Source organism: Aegilops tauschii, chromosome 7 (assembly GCF_002575655.3).
Source record: "Aegilops tauschii subsp. strangulata cultivar AL8/78 chromosome 7, Aet v6.0, whole genome shotgun sequence".
NCBI classification, from domain to species: domain Eukaryota; kingdom Viridiplantae; phylum Streptophyta; class Magnoliopsida; order Poales; family Poaceae; genus Aegilops; species Aegilops tauschii.
Genome location: NC_053041.3, coordinates 257,268,617 through 257,289,488, shown reverse-complemented (window position 1 = coordinate 257,289,488; position 20,872 = coordinate 257,268,617). Strand labels below are relative to the sequence as shown.

The 20,872-nt window shown below is 47.3% G+C and overlaps 2 protein-coding genes and 1 long non-coding RNA gene across 3 annotated transcripts; 1 reads left to right on the top strand and 2 right to left on the bottom strand.

The window, feature by feature from the left end:
* Window positions 1-5,478: 5,478 nt before the first annotated feature.
* On the top strand, window positions 5,479-9,352 carry LOC109760185 (uncharacterized). Its single transcript, XM_020319021.4, has 11 exons — window positions 5,479-5,812; window positions 6,519-6,613; window positions 7,073-7,130; window positions 7,259-7,453; window positions 7,606-7,682; window positions 7,843-7,925; window positions 8,114-8,165; window positions 8,320-8,388; window positions 8,495-8,581; window positions 8,719-8,783; window positions 8,874-9,352. Exons 1-11 carry the CDS (start codon window positions 5,662-5,664, stop codon window positions 9,049-9,051), a joined length of 1,110 nt encoding a protein of 369 aa, XP_020174610.1. The 5' UTR covers window positions 5,479-5,661; the 3' UTR covers window positions 9,052-9,352.
* On the bottom strand, window positions 8,186-8,954 carry LOC141026385 (uncharacterized). The gene is made up of 2 exons (XR_012188450.1): window positions 8,694-8,954; window positions 8,186-8,604 (listed from the first exon to the last, which is right to left on the bottom strand). It is a non-coding gene; the product is annotated as an uncharacterized lncRNA (long non-coding RNA).
* Window positions 9,353-11,013: 1,661 nt separating the features above from the next.
* On the bottom strand, window positions 11,014-11,625 carry LOC109760186 (large ribosomal subunit protein cL38). Its single transcript, XM_020319022.3, has one exon. The coding sequence runs from the start codon at window positions 11,534-11,536 to the stop codon at window positions 11,180-11,182; it is 357 nt and encodes a 118-aa protein (XP_020174611.1). The 5' UTR covers window positions 11,537-11,625; the 3' UTR covers window positions 11,014-11,179.
* Window positions 11,626-20,872: the final 9,247 nt, after the last annotated feature.

Genomic DNA, 20,872 nt, shown 5'->3' with positions numbered 1-20,872 from the left:
TTTCCGGATAACGCAATTATAGCATGAACAATAGACAATTATCATGAACAAGGAAATATAATAATAACCATTTTATTATTGCCTCTAGGGCATATTTCCAACACCTAACGGTGTTGCAGAGCCTGCACGACGCCCTTCTTGCGTTTGCACGCCAGGTGGTTAGGACCAGGGCAGGCTCCCAAGGCCTTCCCCTACTCATCGTACATGTGGTCGATGAGGTGTGGGCAAGATGTCAGAAAGTCGCCCTGATCCGTCGACGACCAGCTCAAAAGAGCCGAACGTGAGGGATTGGCTTGGCGGGAACTCGCCGACCTCTTCTGATTCTCCGCGCCGCGTTAGGTCTCTGATCAACGTCACCTGTGCCTCGCGCACCAACTAATGGATCTAAATACCGTCAGATCCCACGGTAGGGTTAATGTCGAGATCGAAAATACCGGAATGGAGTCTGCACACACAATTTACCCAGGTTCGGGCCTATGAAGATTAATACCCTACATCCTGCGTCTTCTTGTTATTCATGGTGAGGGGATACCTCGTGCAGAGGGTTACAAGGGTGTACAGGATTGCTACCGAGAGTGTTGATCTAAGATTGATGATCAACAAGGACCCTAGACCTCCCTTTATATAGGTAGAAGAGGCCTAGGGTTTACATGTGGGTAGATGTGATCTACGGCACCGTCACCCCCTAGTCTTGGGGAGCATGAAGGCCGGCTCCACCTCTTAGGGCTCCCTTCTTGTCTTGGGCCTAGCAGACCATGTGTATATGACGAGGCCGAGCTCCTTTCTGTTAGGTACCCTGGGTACAGGACCCCGTTAAAGATCACTAGCAAAGGGCTTGGCCCTATATCACATGTCGTCGTAAGTATCACTGATCGGGCCTGACGCCTGATCTGTCGATGCTGTGTTCGGATTCGAGCTCAAGGCCAGATTTGTGGTGCAAGTCATTCTTGGTCTAACTCCGAGATCGAATCTGGGGCTGGGAGGGAGACATCGGCGAGGTCTTCGGGCTGGTCTGACACCCAACCTAAGAAAATGAGTTTGCCATGAGCATTTGTGGCACATTACAGATTTCCAAACCTGATGGTCTGGCCAGGAGGGAAGTTCTCGACCTGGCTGAGGCGGCCGGCCAAGTCGGCGTGCAGCACGATGCTGCCGAAGGCGAAAACGTGGCCAGGGACAAAGGTATTCACACAGCCGATGTCGTAATTGATCCGAGGATGAGCCATCGAGCCTTCGTGACCACACATCGGGACCTGCATGGGCCACCAATGTCGGTGCTAAAACCGGCAGAACTCAAGTAGGGGGTCCCGAGCTAGTGATCTTGGCACGATGGTAACAGGAAGTAAAGGACACAATATTTACCAAGGTTTGGGCCCTCTCGAAGAGGTCAAACCATACGTTCTGCTCTTGTTATATTTGATTCTGGATGGGGTACAAAGTACAGGAGGATCTACCTCGAGATCGTATGTATGAGTTCTAATCCCCAAAAACATTGCATCTATAGACTAAACCCCTAGGATTATATAGGCGCACCGGGGGTATCTAGGGTTACAAGTATGTCGGCTACAACTAGGGATAACATGCCGATCATTTGAATATGCCTTGAAGTGTACGCCAAGTCTTCGGAGAATTCCATCGTAAGTACGCCGAGGGCCACGACCTATGTGGCCCATTCTTCAGTCGTTGGTTGGTCTTCGGCCCGGCCCATGAATGTTAGGCCGACGTGGTGCGCACCCCATAATCTAGGAAACTGTCAATAGGGGAATCCGAAGAAGGAGATAAACACCATGCGGGCATCTTAACCTCCAAGTTGGTACAACAACAACCCTAGATTGGTTTCCTCTCTTGTAAAACCCTAGCCTCCCGGAGTATACAAGGGGAGGATAGGGAACTCTCATTCCCATCTAATCTCGTAGAAACAACTATAGGTAGTCATCTCATACACACCATTGTAACCCCTCGCATGAAGTATCCATCCACCATGAATAACAATCACGAGCAGGATGTAGGGTATTACTCTTCGGAGGCCCGAGCCTGGGTAAAAAAAAACATGCGACCTCCGCTCTGAGACTTTCAGCTACGCCAGGACCCCTACCGAGGGATTTGACGTTTTTTTGCACCATCAACGCCTATCATCAAGCCCCCTAATTGGGATCATCCCTTTGAGGTAGTTTGTGAAACTGATAAAAATGTGGTAAGTGTTGTCTTGGGATAACACGAAGGTAATAAATTCAATATATCTATGCCAGTCACAGTTTGGATGATGCTCAAAGGAATTATGCTAGAAATGATAGAGAATTATATACCGTAATATGTGCTTCTGAAAAGTTCAGGCCTTACATTACAAAAGCAAAGGTCACTGTCTACACAGATCGTCAGGCACTAAAGGCGGTCCTAGCAAACAAAGATACGAAGTCGAGATGGATCCGGTGGGCTCTACACTTACAAGAATTTGACATGAAGATATCAGACTGCAGCGAGATAGACGACACTCAATTGAATGTCTCCTTCGTAAAAAGGGATGAAGTAGAAAATCAAAAGGAGGCGATATGTATTCCCTATGGTACCATGGTGGCATTAGATAAAGGCACACCACGTACCTTTGGGGATAATGCACCCCCTTTAATTAGTGCGGATGCTCCGTTGCTGAAGGCAGATGTAAGGAAAGAACGTGAACTTGATATAATTGATTACTCTAACGCTTTGCATCCTAGTAATTGATTACTCTAAATTTTTCTTTGGAGAGCTATGCATAATACTATTCCTTGTCGGGTTGCCCTGGCGAATCGCCATATCAAAGTGAGCGGGCAGTGCCCAGTCTGTAAGATTGGAGCGGAAGACATTAAGCATCTCCTGTTCAAATGTAGCCGAGCAAAGCACGTATGGCAGGCATTGGGCATTCATGATTTAATTGAGAGGTCTTGTCTTGTTCATCGTCCAGGACGGTCTGTTCTAGAGGAATTGTTGTACTCAAGCCCTGATCAGTCACTGGTTTTGGGACAAGCCCCATTGCCAGAGCTTGTTGCGGTGGCCTGTTGGTATTTATGGCGGAAGAGGAGGCAAATTAGCCGTGATATTCAGGTGCAGTCCCTAGAAAGATCTGTGATGGTAATCAAAGGTTATCCTCAAATTTTTGGTCTGCTGAAGTTCCTCATGCAAGGTTGAGAAAGGATAGATGGGCTCCACCAACAGGTGATTGCATTAAGATAAACGTTGATGCTTCTTTTGATCCAGATATGTTAAGGGGAACTACAGGTGCAGTCATTCGTGATAAAAAGGGAAGTTCATCGCCGCGAGTAATGCACGGTTGGATATGGTTCAAGATGTTCTTTCGGCTGATGCTCTCGCTCTCAAGCATGGTTTTGTTCTTAGCTGAATCCATGGGTTGTAATAGAGTTGTTATGAGTTTCTGATAATAGTGAATTAATAGAAATTATGATGAATGAGAGGCCTCCTATAGGTATTGCTGCAGCAAATTTTCATGATTGTTTTTCTATGGAGCTAGAATTTGTTAGAGTCAAGTATGAGCATGCGAAAAGGGAAATGAATTTTGTAGCTCATGAACTAGCCCAGTGGGCTAAGTTCCAGGCCACTAGGGTTTGGTTGGATGATCCTCCCCCCTCTATTGTACCTCTCATGGTGAACAATGTAACATTATTATCCACTCCCTCCGTCCGAAAAAACTTGTTCCAAGCTTGTTCCTCAAATGGATGTATCTAGCACTAACTTGGTGCTAGATACATCCATTTTAGGGACAAACTTTTTCGAATGGATGGAGTATTAAATAAAGAGGTCTTTTTGAGGTAAAAAAAAGCTAGCCAAGACAAATTCTTGCCTAAAACCGAGAAGGAAAAGGAAGGTTGGAACTAAATTGTACCTAAAAATAAGTCTTGGGCAAAGCACAAGAGTAGCATTTTGTCGCGTAGGTACCATCCAATCCTACAGGGTCACCACACCCGACAAGTGTTTGGTGAAATGTCTTTTTGTCCCTTCTTTGAAGTAATGGATTCAGACATGGAGTACATGTATGAGCACTACATTGAGTCGCTCGACGAGGAGGATTATGCGAATGAAATGATGATGATGTAGGTGATCCTTGTAGACGAGGAGAGTGCGGAAGAAGATGTTCTCAATTTCAAGGGATAAATCAAGGGTTATTGAGTGTTGAATCAGAACAAGGCACAGGGCATTTGACTACTGTGCCCCTGATGCCCTATTCGTGGACAATTTTCGCCGGCGCTTTCAGATGCAAAAACCGTCTCCGGTCATCTCTAGAATGGAGTCCGGTCCTACGATGACTACTTAATCTTGAAGAAGAATGTCGTAGGAAGGATTTGATTCTATGGTTAGCAGAAGTGCACAGTTGCATTGTGGATGCTTGCAGATGGCATAGACATAGATTCATGGGGCGAACACCTCCGGATGTCTGAGAGCACATGCGGAGACGCCATGGTCAAATTTGCTACTGCGGTGGTCGAGGTGTTTGGATCTCAGTACTTGAGAGAACCAATTGTCGCATACACCGAAAGACTTTTGGCAATGTCTGAAGTAAGCAGGTAGTCAGGTTTGCTCTGATTTCTTGATTTTACGCACTGGAGATGGAAGAACTACGCAAAAGCTCTACAAGGGCATGGCAATATTAGGGCCATGTTAAGAAGCCTATCATCATTCTTGAAGCAGTTGATCAGAGGACCTCTGGATTTGACACAATTTATTTGGCATGCCCAGGTCTCACAGTGACGTCAATGTGTTGCACCGGTCTCCATTGTTTGTTAGGTGAACTAAGGGCAAGGTCCTCCTTGCAACTATACTGTCAATGTGCATCAATACAACATGGACTACTATCTCGTGGTATCTATCCTCTGTGAGCTACCTTCGGCAGGACCATCTAGAAAGGATGTGGAGAGGGCATTTGGAGTGTTTCAAGCCCATTTTGCAGTTGCTCGTGGACCTGCTAAATAATTGGGACCTTGTGGGAGGTGATCACATATTGTGTGATCATGCACAACATGATTGTGGAGGATGAGGGTGAACGTGCCGTCGGAGGTCTGGAATTTGAGAATACGAGTGATCCTATCCAACTTCCACATCCGAATTAGGCCACTTTAACGAGTTTGTTCAAATGTATCAACAAATCGAGACCGAGCAAATCATGAGCAGCTAAATGAAAATTTGATTAAGCATCCGTGGGCGGTTAAAAGTGATAACCAGATCATATGCGTGAGTTGAATTCAAATTCAAATTATTTATTTAAAAACTTAGTCGGATTATAATATTTATGAAATTAGGAGTACTCTCGGGTTTGAATATTTTCAAGTGAAACATGGTGTCCGTTTTGAGGCCCGTCGGATCTTCTTTGCTGTTCCTGCTAGCGATCCGGGTGAGGAACAGCAAAGAAGATCCGACGGGCCTCACCCCACCAGCCGGCATCCCCCTCCCACCCGGAGACGTCCAACTCCATCACCAACCCTCCGATAACCCCCTTCCATAAGTACTGCTTAGTACCAGCTCCAAACCCACGCACGATTGTTGTTCAACTCGGCTCTGTTCGTTTCCTCCGCCGCCCACGCCACGCCACGCGGGCGCCGCACGAGGAGCGCGCGAGCTGCCGCGAGCCCGCGATCGACCTGTTCTGTTGATCCAGCTCGAAAGGGGTAAAGAATGGCGCCGCCGCCCGAGGGGGAGCGGGGCGGCGGTGGCTGCCGCGCGAGGTGGCTTCGGCGGGAGGTGCTGCTGGCCCTCGCGCTCGGGCAGCTCGTCTCGCTGCTCATCACCTCCACCGGCTTCTCCTCCTCCGAGCTCGCGCGCCGAGGTGCGTCCGTCAACTCGCCGCCTCCTTCCTCCCCCCGTGTCGCCGTTGGCCGGGCGACGGCTTACGGCCGACGAGTGTTTGATCAGTACTCTGTCATCACCAATTGTGCTTTGATTAATACTCTGTCATCGCTGATTGTGCTTTGATTAATACTCTGTCGCTGTTGGTTTCCCTCCTGGATGACAAGATGCATCCATCGCCCTCCGTTTTCTCATCTCTAATTATGGTAGGACCTGAGCTTGCGGAGGGATTGTTCCTTTTGACTTTTTGAGTGGTGCTCCGGCGGAGTTCGGGAATCTAGATTGATTGGTCGCCTACCTCGTGTTCTTCAGTTCCGCTGCTTTTGGGTCGACACTCGACAGTAAAGGAGATTTTTGGAGCCTCTCGATTAAATATTGGGGTTCCATGGCTTTTTCCCAACACTTTACAGTTTACACAACATCTGATGCGGCGTGGTTCTCCCTTTTAGTTTATAGGCTATAAACAAATCATCTCCGCCATGGGAAAAGATATTATTAGTTTCTTTAAGCCGATTGAGATCATCTGTGTCAGTTTGGACGATGTTACCTCAGTTCAGAAGCAGAGTGCACTCTTGTGAACTAATAACTGAAACAAAAATGCAAGCGCCAAAGTCTCAGCATATTAGTACGTAATATTTAATGTTGGGCCAATTCTGATATGCAATCTGACAGTGCCATGTTTTCAGGTATCAATGCACCAACGTCGCAATCCCTCTTGAATTACATCCTTCTTGCTCTTGTCTACGGTGGAATACTCCTCTACCGGAGACAGCCACTCACGGTACGATCCTCCATCCTCTTCTGTTCTTAGCACGCCTCGGGATGAACTGTGAGATGATCAGAAAGCTAAGCCATTAAACTGTTTTAGAACCGTAAAGAATTTGGGGATTCCTGCTCTTGTGCTACCTTTAGCTTTCAGCACATGGCCAACCTCTAGCTAGCTAGTTTGTTGTTCTTTTTGACTAGTTGGTACAGTAGTAGTTTGGTTTGCATTGTTCTCCTCCTACATGATTGATGAATGTAGGATACAAGTTTGGTATACCTTATCCCATAGTCTGGACTCTGGACCTATGATCGCAACCTTTATCACTATATGTATGACAAGGTTTATGCTTATTCTGATTCTGTTCTTGCGTACACTGTTTTTGTTGGCACAAGTTGTCACAGTGTTCACAAGTGGCACAATCTTATGAATCCTCTAATGATATAACTTGAAGTTCTCTACTTTCTTTTTGTGCAGACAAAATGGTACTACTACTTGATCCTCGGCATTATTGACGTGGAGGCTAACTATATCGGTATGTAGTTAACACAAGCGGAAAATGTAATCTTGTATATGCCCCCCTTGAATTTAATGTCAATGGGGCTTTTATGCGACACCATGTTTAGGGGAACAAACATAATTGGTTTTTCTTTGTTTATGCAGTTGTCAAATCTTATCAGTACACATCTTTAACGAGTGTGATGCTGCTGGATTGTTGGTCAATTCCATGTGTAATTGTTCTTACTTGGATCTTTTTGAAGACCAAATATGGATTCAGGAAGTTCTTCGGTGTTGGGGTTTGTGTGGCTGGCCTTATATTAGTAGTATTTTCGGACGTCCATGCCTCTGATCGAGCTAGTAAGGATATACTTCTCATCAACCTATATTACAGTTCCATATATCTATTTCCGCAAGTGTTTTCGCGAATCCTGATTAGGAAATTACAAAATTGTTGAACTTGTTATATTAAAATTAAAAATCATAACATCTATTTCTGCAATTTCTTGCAGAAGGACCCAAACCTTTGAAGGGTGATTTACTTGTAATTGTTGGCTCCATGCTTTATGCTTGCAGTAATGTTACCGAGGTAAACTAGCAACTCTTACCACCCATAAACACTTCATTTTACGTTTCTGGTTTTCCCTACTTGCATTTGAAAAATACTTTATCCCTTTCTCAATACATGAAGAGATTCAACAATTTCCTTTCCTAATTTTTTTTATCAATTTTCCTCCCTAATGTTTCAGGAATATCTAGTCAAGAAGAACAACCGTATTGAGTTGATGGCTATGTTGGGAATTTTTGGAGCAGTTATCAGTGGCATACAAATGTATCCTTGGACTTAAATCTTCTAGCTTCTCCGATAATTTTCTATTGTATCGAAATGATCCTACCTTTTACTCATCGTTTGCATGATTTGCAGTACTTTTTTTCCATCGTATCTGAGGGATCTATCACATACTGCATTATATACTATTCTTTTTCTTAGCACTTGCATATTCCTTGACATTACTACAGAAGTATTCTTGAGCGAGAAGAACTTCATTCGATCAAATGGAATGCAGGCGCGGTAAGTCTCTCTCATTATCGTTTTGGGCACTGGTGCACTTAGAAATTACTCAAAATATCCATAGACATACAACATGCTAAAAACCTATGACCATCTACGTACCATACAAAAAAGAAGAAGAAAAATACTGTGTTCATCTCCAGTAATGTTTCAGGTGTTCCCTTTTATCGGATTCGCATTGGCAATGTTCCTGTTTTACTCGACTGTACCTACGGTGCTGAAGGTACTAGAGGGTTTGTTGAGCTTTACCAGATGATCCTGGGCTCCTGGCTATTTTTGGAGTTCGCTGACAATCTTGCATCTATATATGTCTCCCTTGCCTGTTGCAGATTTGTGGGGCAACCATGCTAAACCTCTCACTCCTGACCTCAGACATGTGGGCTGTCCTGATCCGCATCTTCGCCTACCATGAGAAGGTCTGGTTCTTCCTTTGCATTTTCTGCAGACGCAAATTTCCGATTAAATAATTGCCGGCTAAAGCCTGTGGATGATGTGGTTGTTACAATAAGCTCGATAAACTCTACTTACCGCCTGTTTGTTCGCGCACTGCCAGGTTGACTGGATGTACTTCGTCGCATTTGCCTGCACGGCCGGGGGCCTTCTGGTCTACTCGTACAGGTAAATGCTGCTGATTGTTGTTGTCAGTTAAGCAGCTGCTGCAATCTGACATGCCATTTTCTCACAACTAAGATCTCTGGTTGCACGCAGGAGCTCCAAGGAGGCTGATGACACGGCGCAGGTCACGGGAGCTAGCGACGAGCAGAGTAGGGTAGGGGATGAGGAGTCTGGAATTCAGAACCAAGTGCGAAGTTCCTTTGCTGGCGGCAACGACGACCAGGTCTCCTACAAGGAGTTGCCATCAAATGGCAGCCCCTCCAAGAACTAGGCAGTAGGCGCATAGGCTGATATTCATATGGCATAGGTGGTTGTAACAATTCTCAGGGAGGAAATCTTTACTTCTGCAAGGAAAGGGAAGCCTGTCCAGTTTGCGATATTGACTTTCTTCTCGTTGTAAAATTTTGAAATTTCCTTTTTTTTCTTTCTTTCGAGATTTTCTGCCTGGACAATATCTAACTGAGTTTAGCAATCATTCAGCCCCGCATAAGAAAATGCAATAGTTAATATATATACGCTGTGTATTGATGTATGACTCACATCAGATGGGAATAAGAAATGGTGCAGAATTATCTCTCCTTGTTTTACCAAATGATCCATCATATGCTGAAATATATTGAAAGGAATGCAGAATGAGAAATATTCGTGAGAAGAGAGCAATTTTAACATGCTCCCTCTTACCTCCTCTTTTCACATAGGAGATAAGAAGGTACTCCCTCTGTTTCTAAATATAAGACCTTTTAGGAATTTCAATTCGGACTATAAAAATATTTTAGAGTGTAGATTCACTCATTTCACTTCGTATGCAGTTCATATTGGAATCTCTAGAAGATCTTATATTTAGGAATAGAGGGGGGTAAGAGTTAATCAAACCCACTATTAAATGCAACAACGGCTTTACCTTTCATGTGAAAAGGGGAGGTAAGAGGGAGCATGTTAAAAAACCTCGTGAGAAGAACCGTATGAGAGGAGAGAGGACCAAGCAGCAGTCTGGACTGGTGCTTAAAACAAAATGCTCCGTCTTGAGATTTGGTTTGTTATGGTTCTCGGTCACTTGGTCCTGCAAGGCTTCCTTGAATTTTCACTGAAGCCACCGTTATCGCCATTGATCGAAACTTCCATGGCAAAAATTGTATCCCGGAGAACCCCTCGGTGTTGCTTACAAAACAATGTGTACCTGTAGCAGCTCAAGCTTAGGAAGCACTTCTTCAAACTTGGCCGATTTGAGGCCAGATAGGTTCGCGGGCTCAAGAAATGTTAGCCTTGCAAGTGGACTTCTCCCTTTTCAAACGGATCGTTATGAAGACGTAGAATGGCAAGTTTGGTCAGCTTCCCCAGTGCTACGTGTACTATGTCAGCATGCTTCACTTGGGTACTCCGTTGAGTTAACTTGGCTAGCATCTGTAGCTATTCAATCCATGTAGGCAATTTGACCAGATAGCCATACAACTTAAGGCTATGAATATGAAGGCCATCTTGAGGTGGGGACAATTTATCTAGACGTCCAAGTTCTAACCCAGGTTCACCCTGAGCACATCGACAAGGACAGCAAGCGGACATGATCGATGATATCAGAACAGAGCTCCTTGCAGTTTCTCTTGTTGATGCCAGTCACTCCGTTCCAAGCTTACGCAACTGAGTAAGCTCACCCAGATCCCCTTCAAAATGGCCTTCCCCCGTGCAGTGTTCACAACACCAAGTGTGTGCAGGGCCTTCATTCTCCCAATCCTCTGGGCACTTTCACACCATGCTCATCCAAATCATGAATATACCTTTTCTGTACATAGCTCTTGTAAGTTGTCAAGCAAAATTCCTTCAAGGGCTGATCAATTCATCTGACATAACTGCTGGGAAGCAAATCATCAGTAGGCACGAGACAGGCGTGAAGGTATTTTTTAGCTTTGACAGCAATGTGATCACAAATGTACTTCCTATACCCAGTGTCTCCAGCTCTGACAGACCAAAAATCAATCTGGGAGATGGTATATACAGTACTACCTCCGTCCCATATTAATTGACACTCAAACAAACGGATGTATCTAGGGAGTAGGCAGCACTAGGGTCATCCAAAACGATCAAACTTCAAGAGAGTTTACCCACCAGCATTTTGTTGTAGCCACATTCCTGCTGCCCCTTTGTAATGCTTTGACAGCTTGAACCTATCACCAACCCATGGCCGAACCGAGAAACACTGGGTAAAATCGAATTGCACACAACGTGAAAGCATAAATCATCGAGCAAAGCAACCACTAAATCTAAAGGTGCAGTGGCCACTGAAGTAGACTTCACGATTGTAATTGCAAAGTGTAGCAGCGGTTATAATAATCTCAAGCAAAAACCATGCGTGCGGAGAGTTCAAGGAAATAAAATACAGAGAGGCAACGGTGGACTTCACGGCGTCAGTCTGCGGCGGCAGGGGCGGCGACCACCTCGAACTCAACGGCGGCAGCGGGCGTGGTCTCCTCATCCTGCAGCGCCTCATCTTCCTTCTCACCGGCGGCGACGAGCGTCCAGTCATCGGGAAGCGCCGGCAGCGGCTCGTACTGAATGGGGCGGCGCTTGATGTCCCACCGCTGCGTTTTCTTGGGCCGCGTCTTCATATGGTGCTTGGTCCCTTTCTTCTGCGGCCGCGACGAGCACTCCACTGACAGCGCGCACCCTCCGCCGACCCCAAAGAAGCCCGCCGACGGGCGAGCGGACCGTGGCGCGACCGCCGGCGCCGCCGAGCCCGCCAGAAAAGCTGTGACGAGCGACATGTTCGTCGAAATGCCTCTGCTTCGACCAGGGGAGAGCTGCACGAGTTGTTGTGTTTGGGATAAGAAAGGACGGAGGGTGGCTTTGGATTGGATTGCGTTTGTATACACATCCGGGGTTCCCAAGTGCCGAGCAAAATCTGACGGTCCATCTTGGAACGTATGAAATCCCACCGTCCAAGTTTCCCCTGCACTAATGATAATGATAAATGAAGGCTATAATCATTACTTCTACAAAGAATGTTAGAGTACCTGCCTTCCTAGGCGCCTCGCAGGCTGTAAGAGCCTCCATGCCGCCCGATTCCGGCTGGCTTGCAGCTTCTTGAGCCGGCGGATCTCGGGTAGTGGTCCCGAGCTGTAGATCTTGAACCGGTGGGTAACAAGGGGCGTAGAGACGGTGTTTATTCAGGTTCGGGCCCTCTCGAAGAGGTGAAACCTTACGTCCTGCTTGATTATATTGATGTGTGTATATGATGGTTACAGAGTTGATCTACCTCGAGATCAGGTGAACAAAACCCTAGATGAGTAGGATGATGGTTCTTCTCTCTACAGACTAAACCCTCTAGTTTATATAGACACCAGGGGTCCCTGAGGTTACACATGGTCAGTTACCATCAGGGGATAAACATGCCGACTTCATTATCTTGATTGGAGCACACACCAAAGCTTCGAAGGTTCTCTTCCTGAACACGGAGTCAAACATAGCTTCGGCCTTCCAATAAGAGTGGCTCAACTGTCCGGCCCACGAGAGATAGACCGGCAGCCCGAGGACCCCTTCGTCTGGGACACCCTAAGTAGCCCCCAAACTTGTCTTTGAAGTCGAGGTTTGTGTGAGAATCGTCGGCTTTGTGGACCCGTTCCTTCTTCTCATAGTGCTTGCGCCAGGTCTGCAGTTACCCTTAGTCAAACCTCCAAAGGATGTCTGGCCATGTCCGGCCATGCATTGTCCGGATTATGCCCTGGTTCCCGAATAGTATATATTACTTAGCCTCGAAGGCCAGCCGCTCGAGTGTGAACAGTGCCTTCACCTGACAACTTTTGGCGAAAGGTCACAGCCGGCCACAACCACTGACCAGTTATGAAAACTCGATTCGCGGTTCGCTGCAGTTTCTCCATTGGCATGTCCCATCAATATGGAGATCGTGCCCCGTTTTTAAGGGATATGATCAATGATTTGGGTTATCCCACGCGCGCATAACGACACGATTATATCGGGAAGGGGCGAGGTCTATGGCGCAGTAAAAGGACTCTTGGTATTACGGCGGCCCATAAAAGGGGAACCACCACCATTTTCACCGCATGCTCTCACTCCCCCTTGCCATTGCCTTCCCAATCTCCTGAGCTCCAGCGCCCAGATCTGTCCGTCCGTCCAAAGACTCCTCCGGTCATTTCCTCGATCAGCCATGGCCGGCTCGGGCTCCAAGGGCAAGTGGGAGGCCTCCAGTGTCACCGAGGACGCCATCCTGGAGCTGAAAAGCGATGGGCTACCTACCGGCCAACGTTGCTCACCGTGTTCCAAAGGAGGGCCAGGTCGTCCCCACGCCGAAGCCAGGTGAGAGGGTGGTGTTCCTCCCTCACTTCATTCGGGTGCTAGGTTTTCCTCTCCATCCCTTTGTCAGGGGGTTGATGTTTTTCTACGGGTTGGATTTCCATGATCTCGCCCCAAACTCCTTCCTGCATATCTCGGCCTTCATCATCATTTGTGACTGCGGGGGCCCACTACCCGAGGGCCCCAGGATTCCTTAGTCCGACGCCGCCCTCTTCCTTGTTCCTTGTTCAAGAGGAGTCGCTCTCCTCCCCGTCCTCTACCTGCTCACCGTCATGAGCGAAGGAGGCTCGGGTATTCCTTTTTAATAAAGTACTTATTTCCTCCTTCTTCCCCGCACCGAGCTGGCTGAAGAAAGTCACGGTTAGGGGAAACCCAAGCCTCCTTCGCTCATGACGGTGAGCAGGTAGAGGACGGGGAGGAGAGCGACTCCTCTTGAACAAGGAAGAGGGCGGCGTCGGATGATGCCAAGGAGGATCAGCCTCCTCCTGCCCCGAAAAAGCAATGCAGGGCCAAGGTGGCCCTGTCCGACGATAGCTCGGACTGCGCCGAGGAGTTCGAGGCTTCCGAAGAGGTTCCCGGAAGGAACCCCAGGGTCAAGCCCCCAGCCCAGAGGTATATATCCGAAGATATTCCAGTGTGTCCAAATTAAGTTCATTATTAACCATATGTATGCCTTCAATATCACAGCCCGCCGCGCGACCTTCCCATTGATCGAGTCTCGGAGGGGGATTCTCCGCCAGCTGAGCTAGCGAAGAGCGGGACTGCGTCGTGCACCACGCCTCCTCTGGTCATCGAAGAGACCGGGGATGTTTCTCCCGGAAGACCCCTCTCAGGCCGAACATGGGGGGTGGGGGTGATGACATTATGGTCGAGGTGAATACCTCGACCGCCGAAAACCAGGAGGGGACGACCCCTCTGGAGAAAAAAGAGGGGGATCCTGGTCAATCTGAGCTCTCCCCAAAAATGGTTTCGAAGCCACTAAGGTACCATGAGCGAATATTCCAGACGCCACCGCAGGAGGAGCCGGGGTAACTCCGCTACCCCAACCTGCTTCAGAGAAGGCTCCAACTGGGTGGCCGGATGCGGTGGAGGAGGCGCTGACCAACTCCTCCATCACCGAGGAGCACCATGCCTTGATGAGCACGGTTTTGCAAAGCATTCGGTCCGTGGACAACGGGCTGAAAGAAGCTTTAAGTGGCCTCTTGACGGGCTTCAAGGTAAGCCATGTAATGCCCTTTGTCTCTTAATTTTTTACCTACATGATCATGTAGTCGTGTGTACAGTAGCCCCTGAGCCCTAGGTGAGTTTGAAAAACTCATGCGGGGGTCGAAATAGCTTGAGGGTATAGATCATAGCCATACCAAAGCCCGTGAGACTGTGGTCGGTAGAAAACGCCGACGAATGTACGGGGGCTTGATGTCACTTGAACTACGTCGGTATTTCCCCAAAGAGGAAGGGATGATGCAGCACAACTACGGTAGGTATTTCCCTCAGTTATGAAACCAAGGTATCAATCTAGTAGGAGAACCAAGTAACACTATGTAAACGGTACTTGCACACAAAGAACAAATACTTGCAACCCGACACTTATAAGGGGTTGTCAATCCTTTTTTTGGGTTACGACGCCAGAGATTGTCAAGTTGACGGGATAAAATTTTGATAGATTGGATAAATAGATCTCGATAAAATGCAAAATAGAATATGCAAATAAAAAGTGCAACAAGGTATTTTTGAGTTTTTGGAATAATAGATCTAAAAACAAAAGCAAATAAAAATAGATCTCAAAGCAAATATGATAAAGAATAGACCCGGGGGCCGTAGATTTCACTAGTGGCTTCTCTTAAGAAATAGCACACGGTGGGTAAACAAATTACTATTGGGCAATTGATAGAACCTCAAATAATTATGACGATATCCAGGCAATGAACAATATATAGGCATCACGTCCAAGATTAGTAGACCGACTCCTGCCTTGTGACGCCCCCGATTTGACCGTACACTAATCATGCATGCAAATGTGTACGATCAAGATCAGGGACTCACGGGAAGATATCACAACACAACTCTACAAATAAAATAGGTCATACAAGCATCATAATACAAGCCAAGGGCCTCGAGGGCTCGAATACAAGTGCTCGATCATAGACGAGTCAGCGGAAGCAACAATATCTGAGTACAGACATAGGTTAAACAAGTTTGCCTTAAGAAGGCTAGCACAAAAGTAGCAACGATCGAAGAGGCAAGGCCTCCTGCCTGGGACCTCCTAACTACTCCTCGAAGCCGAACTCCATGTAGAATCATCCTCGGGATCTCTAGCTCCTGGACTCCAGCATCTGGTTGCGACAATCCGGTATAGAAAGGGGAAAAGAGGGAGAAAAGCAACCGTGAGTACTCATCCAAAGTACTCGCAAGCAAGGAGCTACACTACATATGCATGGGTATATTTGTAAAGGGCCATATCAGTGGACTAAACTGCAGAATGCCAGAATAAGAGGGGGATAGCTAATCCTGTCGAAGACTATGCTTCTGGCAGCCTCCATCTTGCAGCATGTAGAAGAGAGTAGATTGAAGTCCTCCAAGTAGCATCGTATAGCATAATCCTACCCGGCGATCCCCTCCTCCTCGCCCTGTTAGAGAGCGATCACCGGGTTGTATCTGGCACTTGGAAGGGTGTATTTTATTAAGTATTCGGTTCTAGTTATCATAAGGTCAAGGTACAACTCCGGGTCGTCCTTTTACCGAGGGACACAACTATTCGAATAGATAAACTTCCCTGCAGGGGTGCACCACATAACCCAACACGCTCGATCCCATTTGGCCGGACACACTTTTCTGGGTCATGCCCGGCCGCGGAAGATCAACACGTCGCAGCCCCACCTAGGCTCAACAGAGAGGTCAACACGCCGGTCTAAATCCTATGCGCGCAGGGGTCTGGGCCCATCGCCCATTGCACTCCTGCACGTTGCGTGCGCGGCCGGAAGCAGACCTAGCGTAGTAGGCGTTCCAGTCCAATCCGGCGCGCGCCGCTCCGTCGCTGACGTCAAGAAGAGCTTCGGCTGATACCACGACGTCGGGATACCCATAACTACTCCCGCGTAGATGGTTAGTGCGTATAGACCAAATGGCCAGACTCAGATCAAATACCAAGATCTCGTTAAGCGTGTTAAGTATCCGCGAACGCCGACCAGGGCCAGGCCCACCTCTCTCCTAGGTGGTCTCAACCTGCCCTGTCGCTCCGCCATAAAGTAACAGTCGGGGTCCGTCAGGAACCCAGGCCCACCTCTACCGGGGTGGAGCCACCTGTCCTTTCAGCCCCCTCATCAGAATCACTTGCGGGCACTCCTCGAGCCGACCCGACTTTAGTCACCACATGTGTCATGTATATAATGTATATAGTATATACCCATGATCACCTCCCGAAGTGATCACGGCCCAGTAGTATAGCATGGTAGACGGACAAGAGTGTAGGGCCACTGATGGAACACTAGCATCCTATACTAAGCAGTAGGATAGCAGGTAAGGGTAACAATTGTAGCAACAATGACAGGCTATGCATCAGGATAGGATTAACGGAAAGCAGTAACATGCTACACTACTCTAATGCAAGAAGTATAGAGAAGAATAGGCGATATCTGGTGATCAAGGGGGGGCTTGCCTGGTTGCTCTGGCAAGGAGGGGTCGTCGTCGACGTAGTCGATCACAGGGGCAACATCGGTCTTGGGGTCTACCGAAAAGAAGTAACGGAGAGGGAGCACAATAAATAACAGATCAATAAAAGCATCACAAAGCGTAACATGGCAATACGCGGTGCTAGGGGTGACCTAACGCGGTAGTAAGCGATACTGGTGAAAAGGGGGAACATCCGGGAAAGTATCCCCGGTGTTTGACGTTTTCGGACAGATGAACCGGAGGGGGAAAGTTGCGTGTTTGCTATGCTAGGGATGTGTGGCGGACGAACGGGTTGCGTATCCGGATTCGTCTCGTCGTTTTGAGCAACTTTCATGTATAAAACTTTTTCACCTGAGCTACGGTTGAATTTCTACTAATTTTCCAAGTTTTAAAGGTTTTCTAGAATTCTGAAATATACCTCAATTCGAAATTTAAACAGTGTATTACTTTTTATACACACATGCAGCTAGCCTATTAGAATGACACGGGGTCCAGTGGCTGAGTCAGGATACACAGTCAACTAGTCAACAGTCAATGTTTGATCTGGTCAAAGTGTGAATAGTGGTCGTGGGGCCTACTTGTCATTGACTGCTATGTTAACTAAAGTGTTAAACAGATTTATTTAGCAAGGGGACCCACATTTCATCTACACCTAGGCTAATCTAGCCACTAAATAATCCCTAAACCATCTTATCTCTAATTAACTAAGCGGCCAGAAGCAAAGCCGGTTGTGCACGTTGTGCACACACGCACGCTTATGGCCAAGCTACTGCAGCGGCCAGCGGTAGCATCAATCAGTAGCAGCAACTAGTAATAAAAAGCGGTAGCAGCTGCAAGCAGGGCAGCGCGCCTGCCAGTAGAAGAGCAAAGCAGCGGCAGGGGCTTGTAGTAGCGCAGCAGCAGCGGTGACCGCTAGCGGTGGCGGCGGCAACGCGGGCAGTCGCGAGCAGCAGCGGGCGGACGGGTGCGCCTGGGCGTGGCCTCGGGGCAGCAAGGGCGCGGCTGAAACCAGTGGCAACAACGACGAGCAGCGGTGGGAGCATGAGCAGCACGCAGCAGCACAACAGAAGCAAGCAGCATCTCACGCACGTACACACAAGAGCTCGAGCTCCCATTCATGGCGGCCGAGCGTAAGGGCGGCCTCAACGGCGATAGATCGAGGCAAGGAAAGGGAGGATCCGGTGGAGAAGCTCACCGCGGAGCCGTAGGCGTGCTCGGGGAGGTCGGGGACGGACCGGGGCGGCGGCAATCGACGGCGGACGACAACGATGTACGCGGTGGAAACGAGGTCGATGGCGAGCGTACAGGGCGGCCCTGCTCGATTTGAGGCCCGGGATGGACGAAGTCGATTGTGGCGGTCCTCCTGAACCCGTCGGTGTGGCGGACGATGGCCGGTGGCCGCGGTGATTCGCAGCGGCGTGCTCCGGTGTGTCATGGTTAGTTTGGCCAGAGTGTGTGTGTGTGAGAGAGAAAGGACGTGGGGCGCGAGGGGGGAAGGGAGGGAGGAGCTAGGGTTCGCCGAGGGGAAGGGGGGCGAGGCTATATAGGACGGGGGGGGGGGGGGCGACGGATGCCCGCCATGGCGGCAGGGGCGCGCCATGGCCGGGCGATGAGCGGCACGACCCCCCTGCCTCCCTGTAGCAAGGGAAGGAGGCAAAGTGGGGGTGGGCCAGCTGGGCTGCCCACTTGCCCGATGGGTCAGAAGCCCAGGGGGTTTTCTCCCCTTTTTATTTTTATTCTTTTCCAGTTTCTTTTATTTATTTTTCTTTTTTGTTTTATTTTATTACTAGTAGATTTTAGTTTTATAAAAATATGAGACCAACACTTAAATTAGTGTTTTAAATTACCCCTCCACCACAAGAAGTTTCACACTTTAATAAAATAGGTTTATATTTGTTTGCTATTTAAAAGCATGTAATAAATATTTTTAGCCCCTGTTTTAATTAGTTAAAGGCATTAAACCACTTTGCAAAGATGTTGGTTCACAACCATAATTAGTTATGTAATTTTCCACACTTTGAACATTTTACTATGCATGTTTGACAAATTTGAATTTTTGACTTTAAAGTTGAATTTGAATACGAACAGTGATTTGGATCAAGTGAGGATTGGCAACGGTAATGTGATGACGTGGCACCATTAATAGAGGTTTACTGTAGCTTAATTATTCGGGCGTCACAATTCTCCTCCACTACAAGGAATCTCGTCCCGAGATTTAAGAGGTAGAGAAGGGGGGAAGGTCTAGTTACGGAATTCTAACGGATCTTCTCGGCCTTGGTTGCTCTTCTCGAAGAGGTCGATCCATTACATTGACGTCTGCATTTCTCTGCTTCAGGTCATCATGGTGAAGTCGTCCTTTTCTTTGGGAACTCCAACGTACTTACGAATCGGTAAGGGGCAGCTCGGCTACGGCAAAATGATTATGAGGGAAACAATCTAGGGTTAACCCATGAATGATCATAAGAGTATCTCTCGAGTTGAACATATAAAATACATTGAGAGTAAGGTACGAAGGTACAATAAGAGGTTGCAAGCGGATAGATAGTTGCTCGAAGTCTGAACCAGAGTGAGAAAGGGGTTCAGAGCAGCGAGAGTAAATATTGCATCTGATACCAGAATAGAGCACTAGGAAGGTGGCCTGCGAATTAAATACGAAGCCAAGTGTGAGGAATAACCATTAGAAACAGGGTTGTATAGAAGAGTCAGGTTTCGATCCTGTGGAACTGTGGGTTATGGGCCCACCATGTGGTTTTTTTTATAGGAGCAGTGACATCTTGCACGGTCATGATAGCAAGGCATGTCAGAGAGTACCCTGTCAGTTTTGTCGGCAACACGTTGGTACCGAGGGCGAGGGACGAAGAGAACCATTTTCCTGCTCGTTGAAACGAGGCGGACCAATAGGCAAAGTTCTCATCCATCGGTGGCTACCGAAATGTCATCAACAAAAGTAACATGGTCTACTGATGGAGTGGTACAACGAGGTGCTCAACTAAGCAGGGAATCATCTCTGCTCAGCTAAGTCAGATTACAAGAAAGGTTAAACAAAACAATGGAAAGGAAAATATGATTATCAGAGGAAACAGAACAATGGAAAGGAAAATGTGTTTAAACACATATTTCAAGGGTATATCCTTCCCAAGGACCATGGTTAGAAGAGAACCATTTAGGTTAGGGAAGAGGAAGTTCATGACTTTACCCAAACAACGGTGTTTGAATAATTGATAACGAAAATTTAGCATTGTGCTTCTAATGTTTTTATTGAAGATCGGAGTACCCCACACATGCTTCGAGATAGCATTGACATGGTCATTAGGTAAGATCAGGCCATGGATACACAAAGGATCCATCAGGAACAACTTATAGAATAAGTCTTACAATTTCCTCAGGGAAGAGTAGCTAACCTTGCTAAAAAGGAATCTATAACAATAGGGCCAACCAGCCAGGTGTGCTAGGCACGACGTCCCCTTACCGGGTCACATAAGACCAATGTTATAACTCTTGGAAATATGTTCCAACCATCATATCTGACCGAGATTCAGATCTGATTGGTGTTAGGATAACTCAGACTTAGGATGCCTAAGAAGAAAATGTGCGGCACAATTTGACGAGATGACATTGTAAGATTCTCGGGAAATGAACTATGGAAGCGAGTTCCAAAACAAGAGTCCATCAGTATACCAACGAGAGGATGAGGAGGTGGCTGATTGACTCAGCGACAATCCATTGAGATTTCCAAAAGATGGATTTCCACAACTATGTGACCAAGGAGATAACATTAGTTAGATCGAATGATATAATGAGGTATGCTCGAGGAAAACATACCCAATTAAACATTGGTGGAAAGCTGCACCCAAAATATGGGCTTAGGTAGCATGATCAATGCTGGAACGATGATTCGATAACCAATAGTCTAAGAATGAACTATCGACCATTAACTTACAAGCAATAAGGTTGCTAGAAGTTTTGACTTCACACATCATAGTTAAATGGCTGGTATCCCAGTTAGAGACAACACGGGGACCAAAATATGAACGGAGATGGCGAGAAGTATTACTATATCAAGAATTCTTAAGAGGTGGTGAAATTCTCACGACATTCTTGACATCAAAGATGGTAATACT

Coding starts and splice junctions, on each gene's coding strand:
- LOC109760185 (XM_020319021.4), top strand. CDS start 5,662: ATGGCGCCGCCGCCCGAGGGGGAGCGGGGCGGCGGTGGCTGCCGCGCG. Junction 6,614..7,072: donor ACCGGAGACAGCCACTCACG/GTACGATCCTCC, acceptor CTTTTTGTGCAG/ACAAAATGGTACTACTACTT. Junction 8,389..8,494: donor CTGTACCTACGGTGCTGAAG/GTACTAGAGGGT, acceptor TGCCTGTTGCAG/ATTTGTGGGGCAACCATGCT.
- LOC109760186 (XM_020319022.3), bottom strand. CDS start 11,536: ATGTCGCTCGTCACAGCTTTTCTGGCGGGCTCGGCGGCGCCGGCGGTC.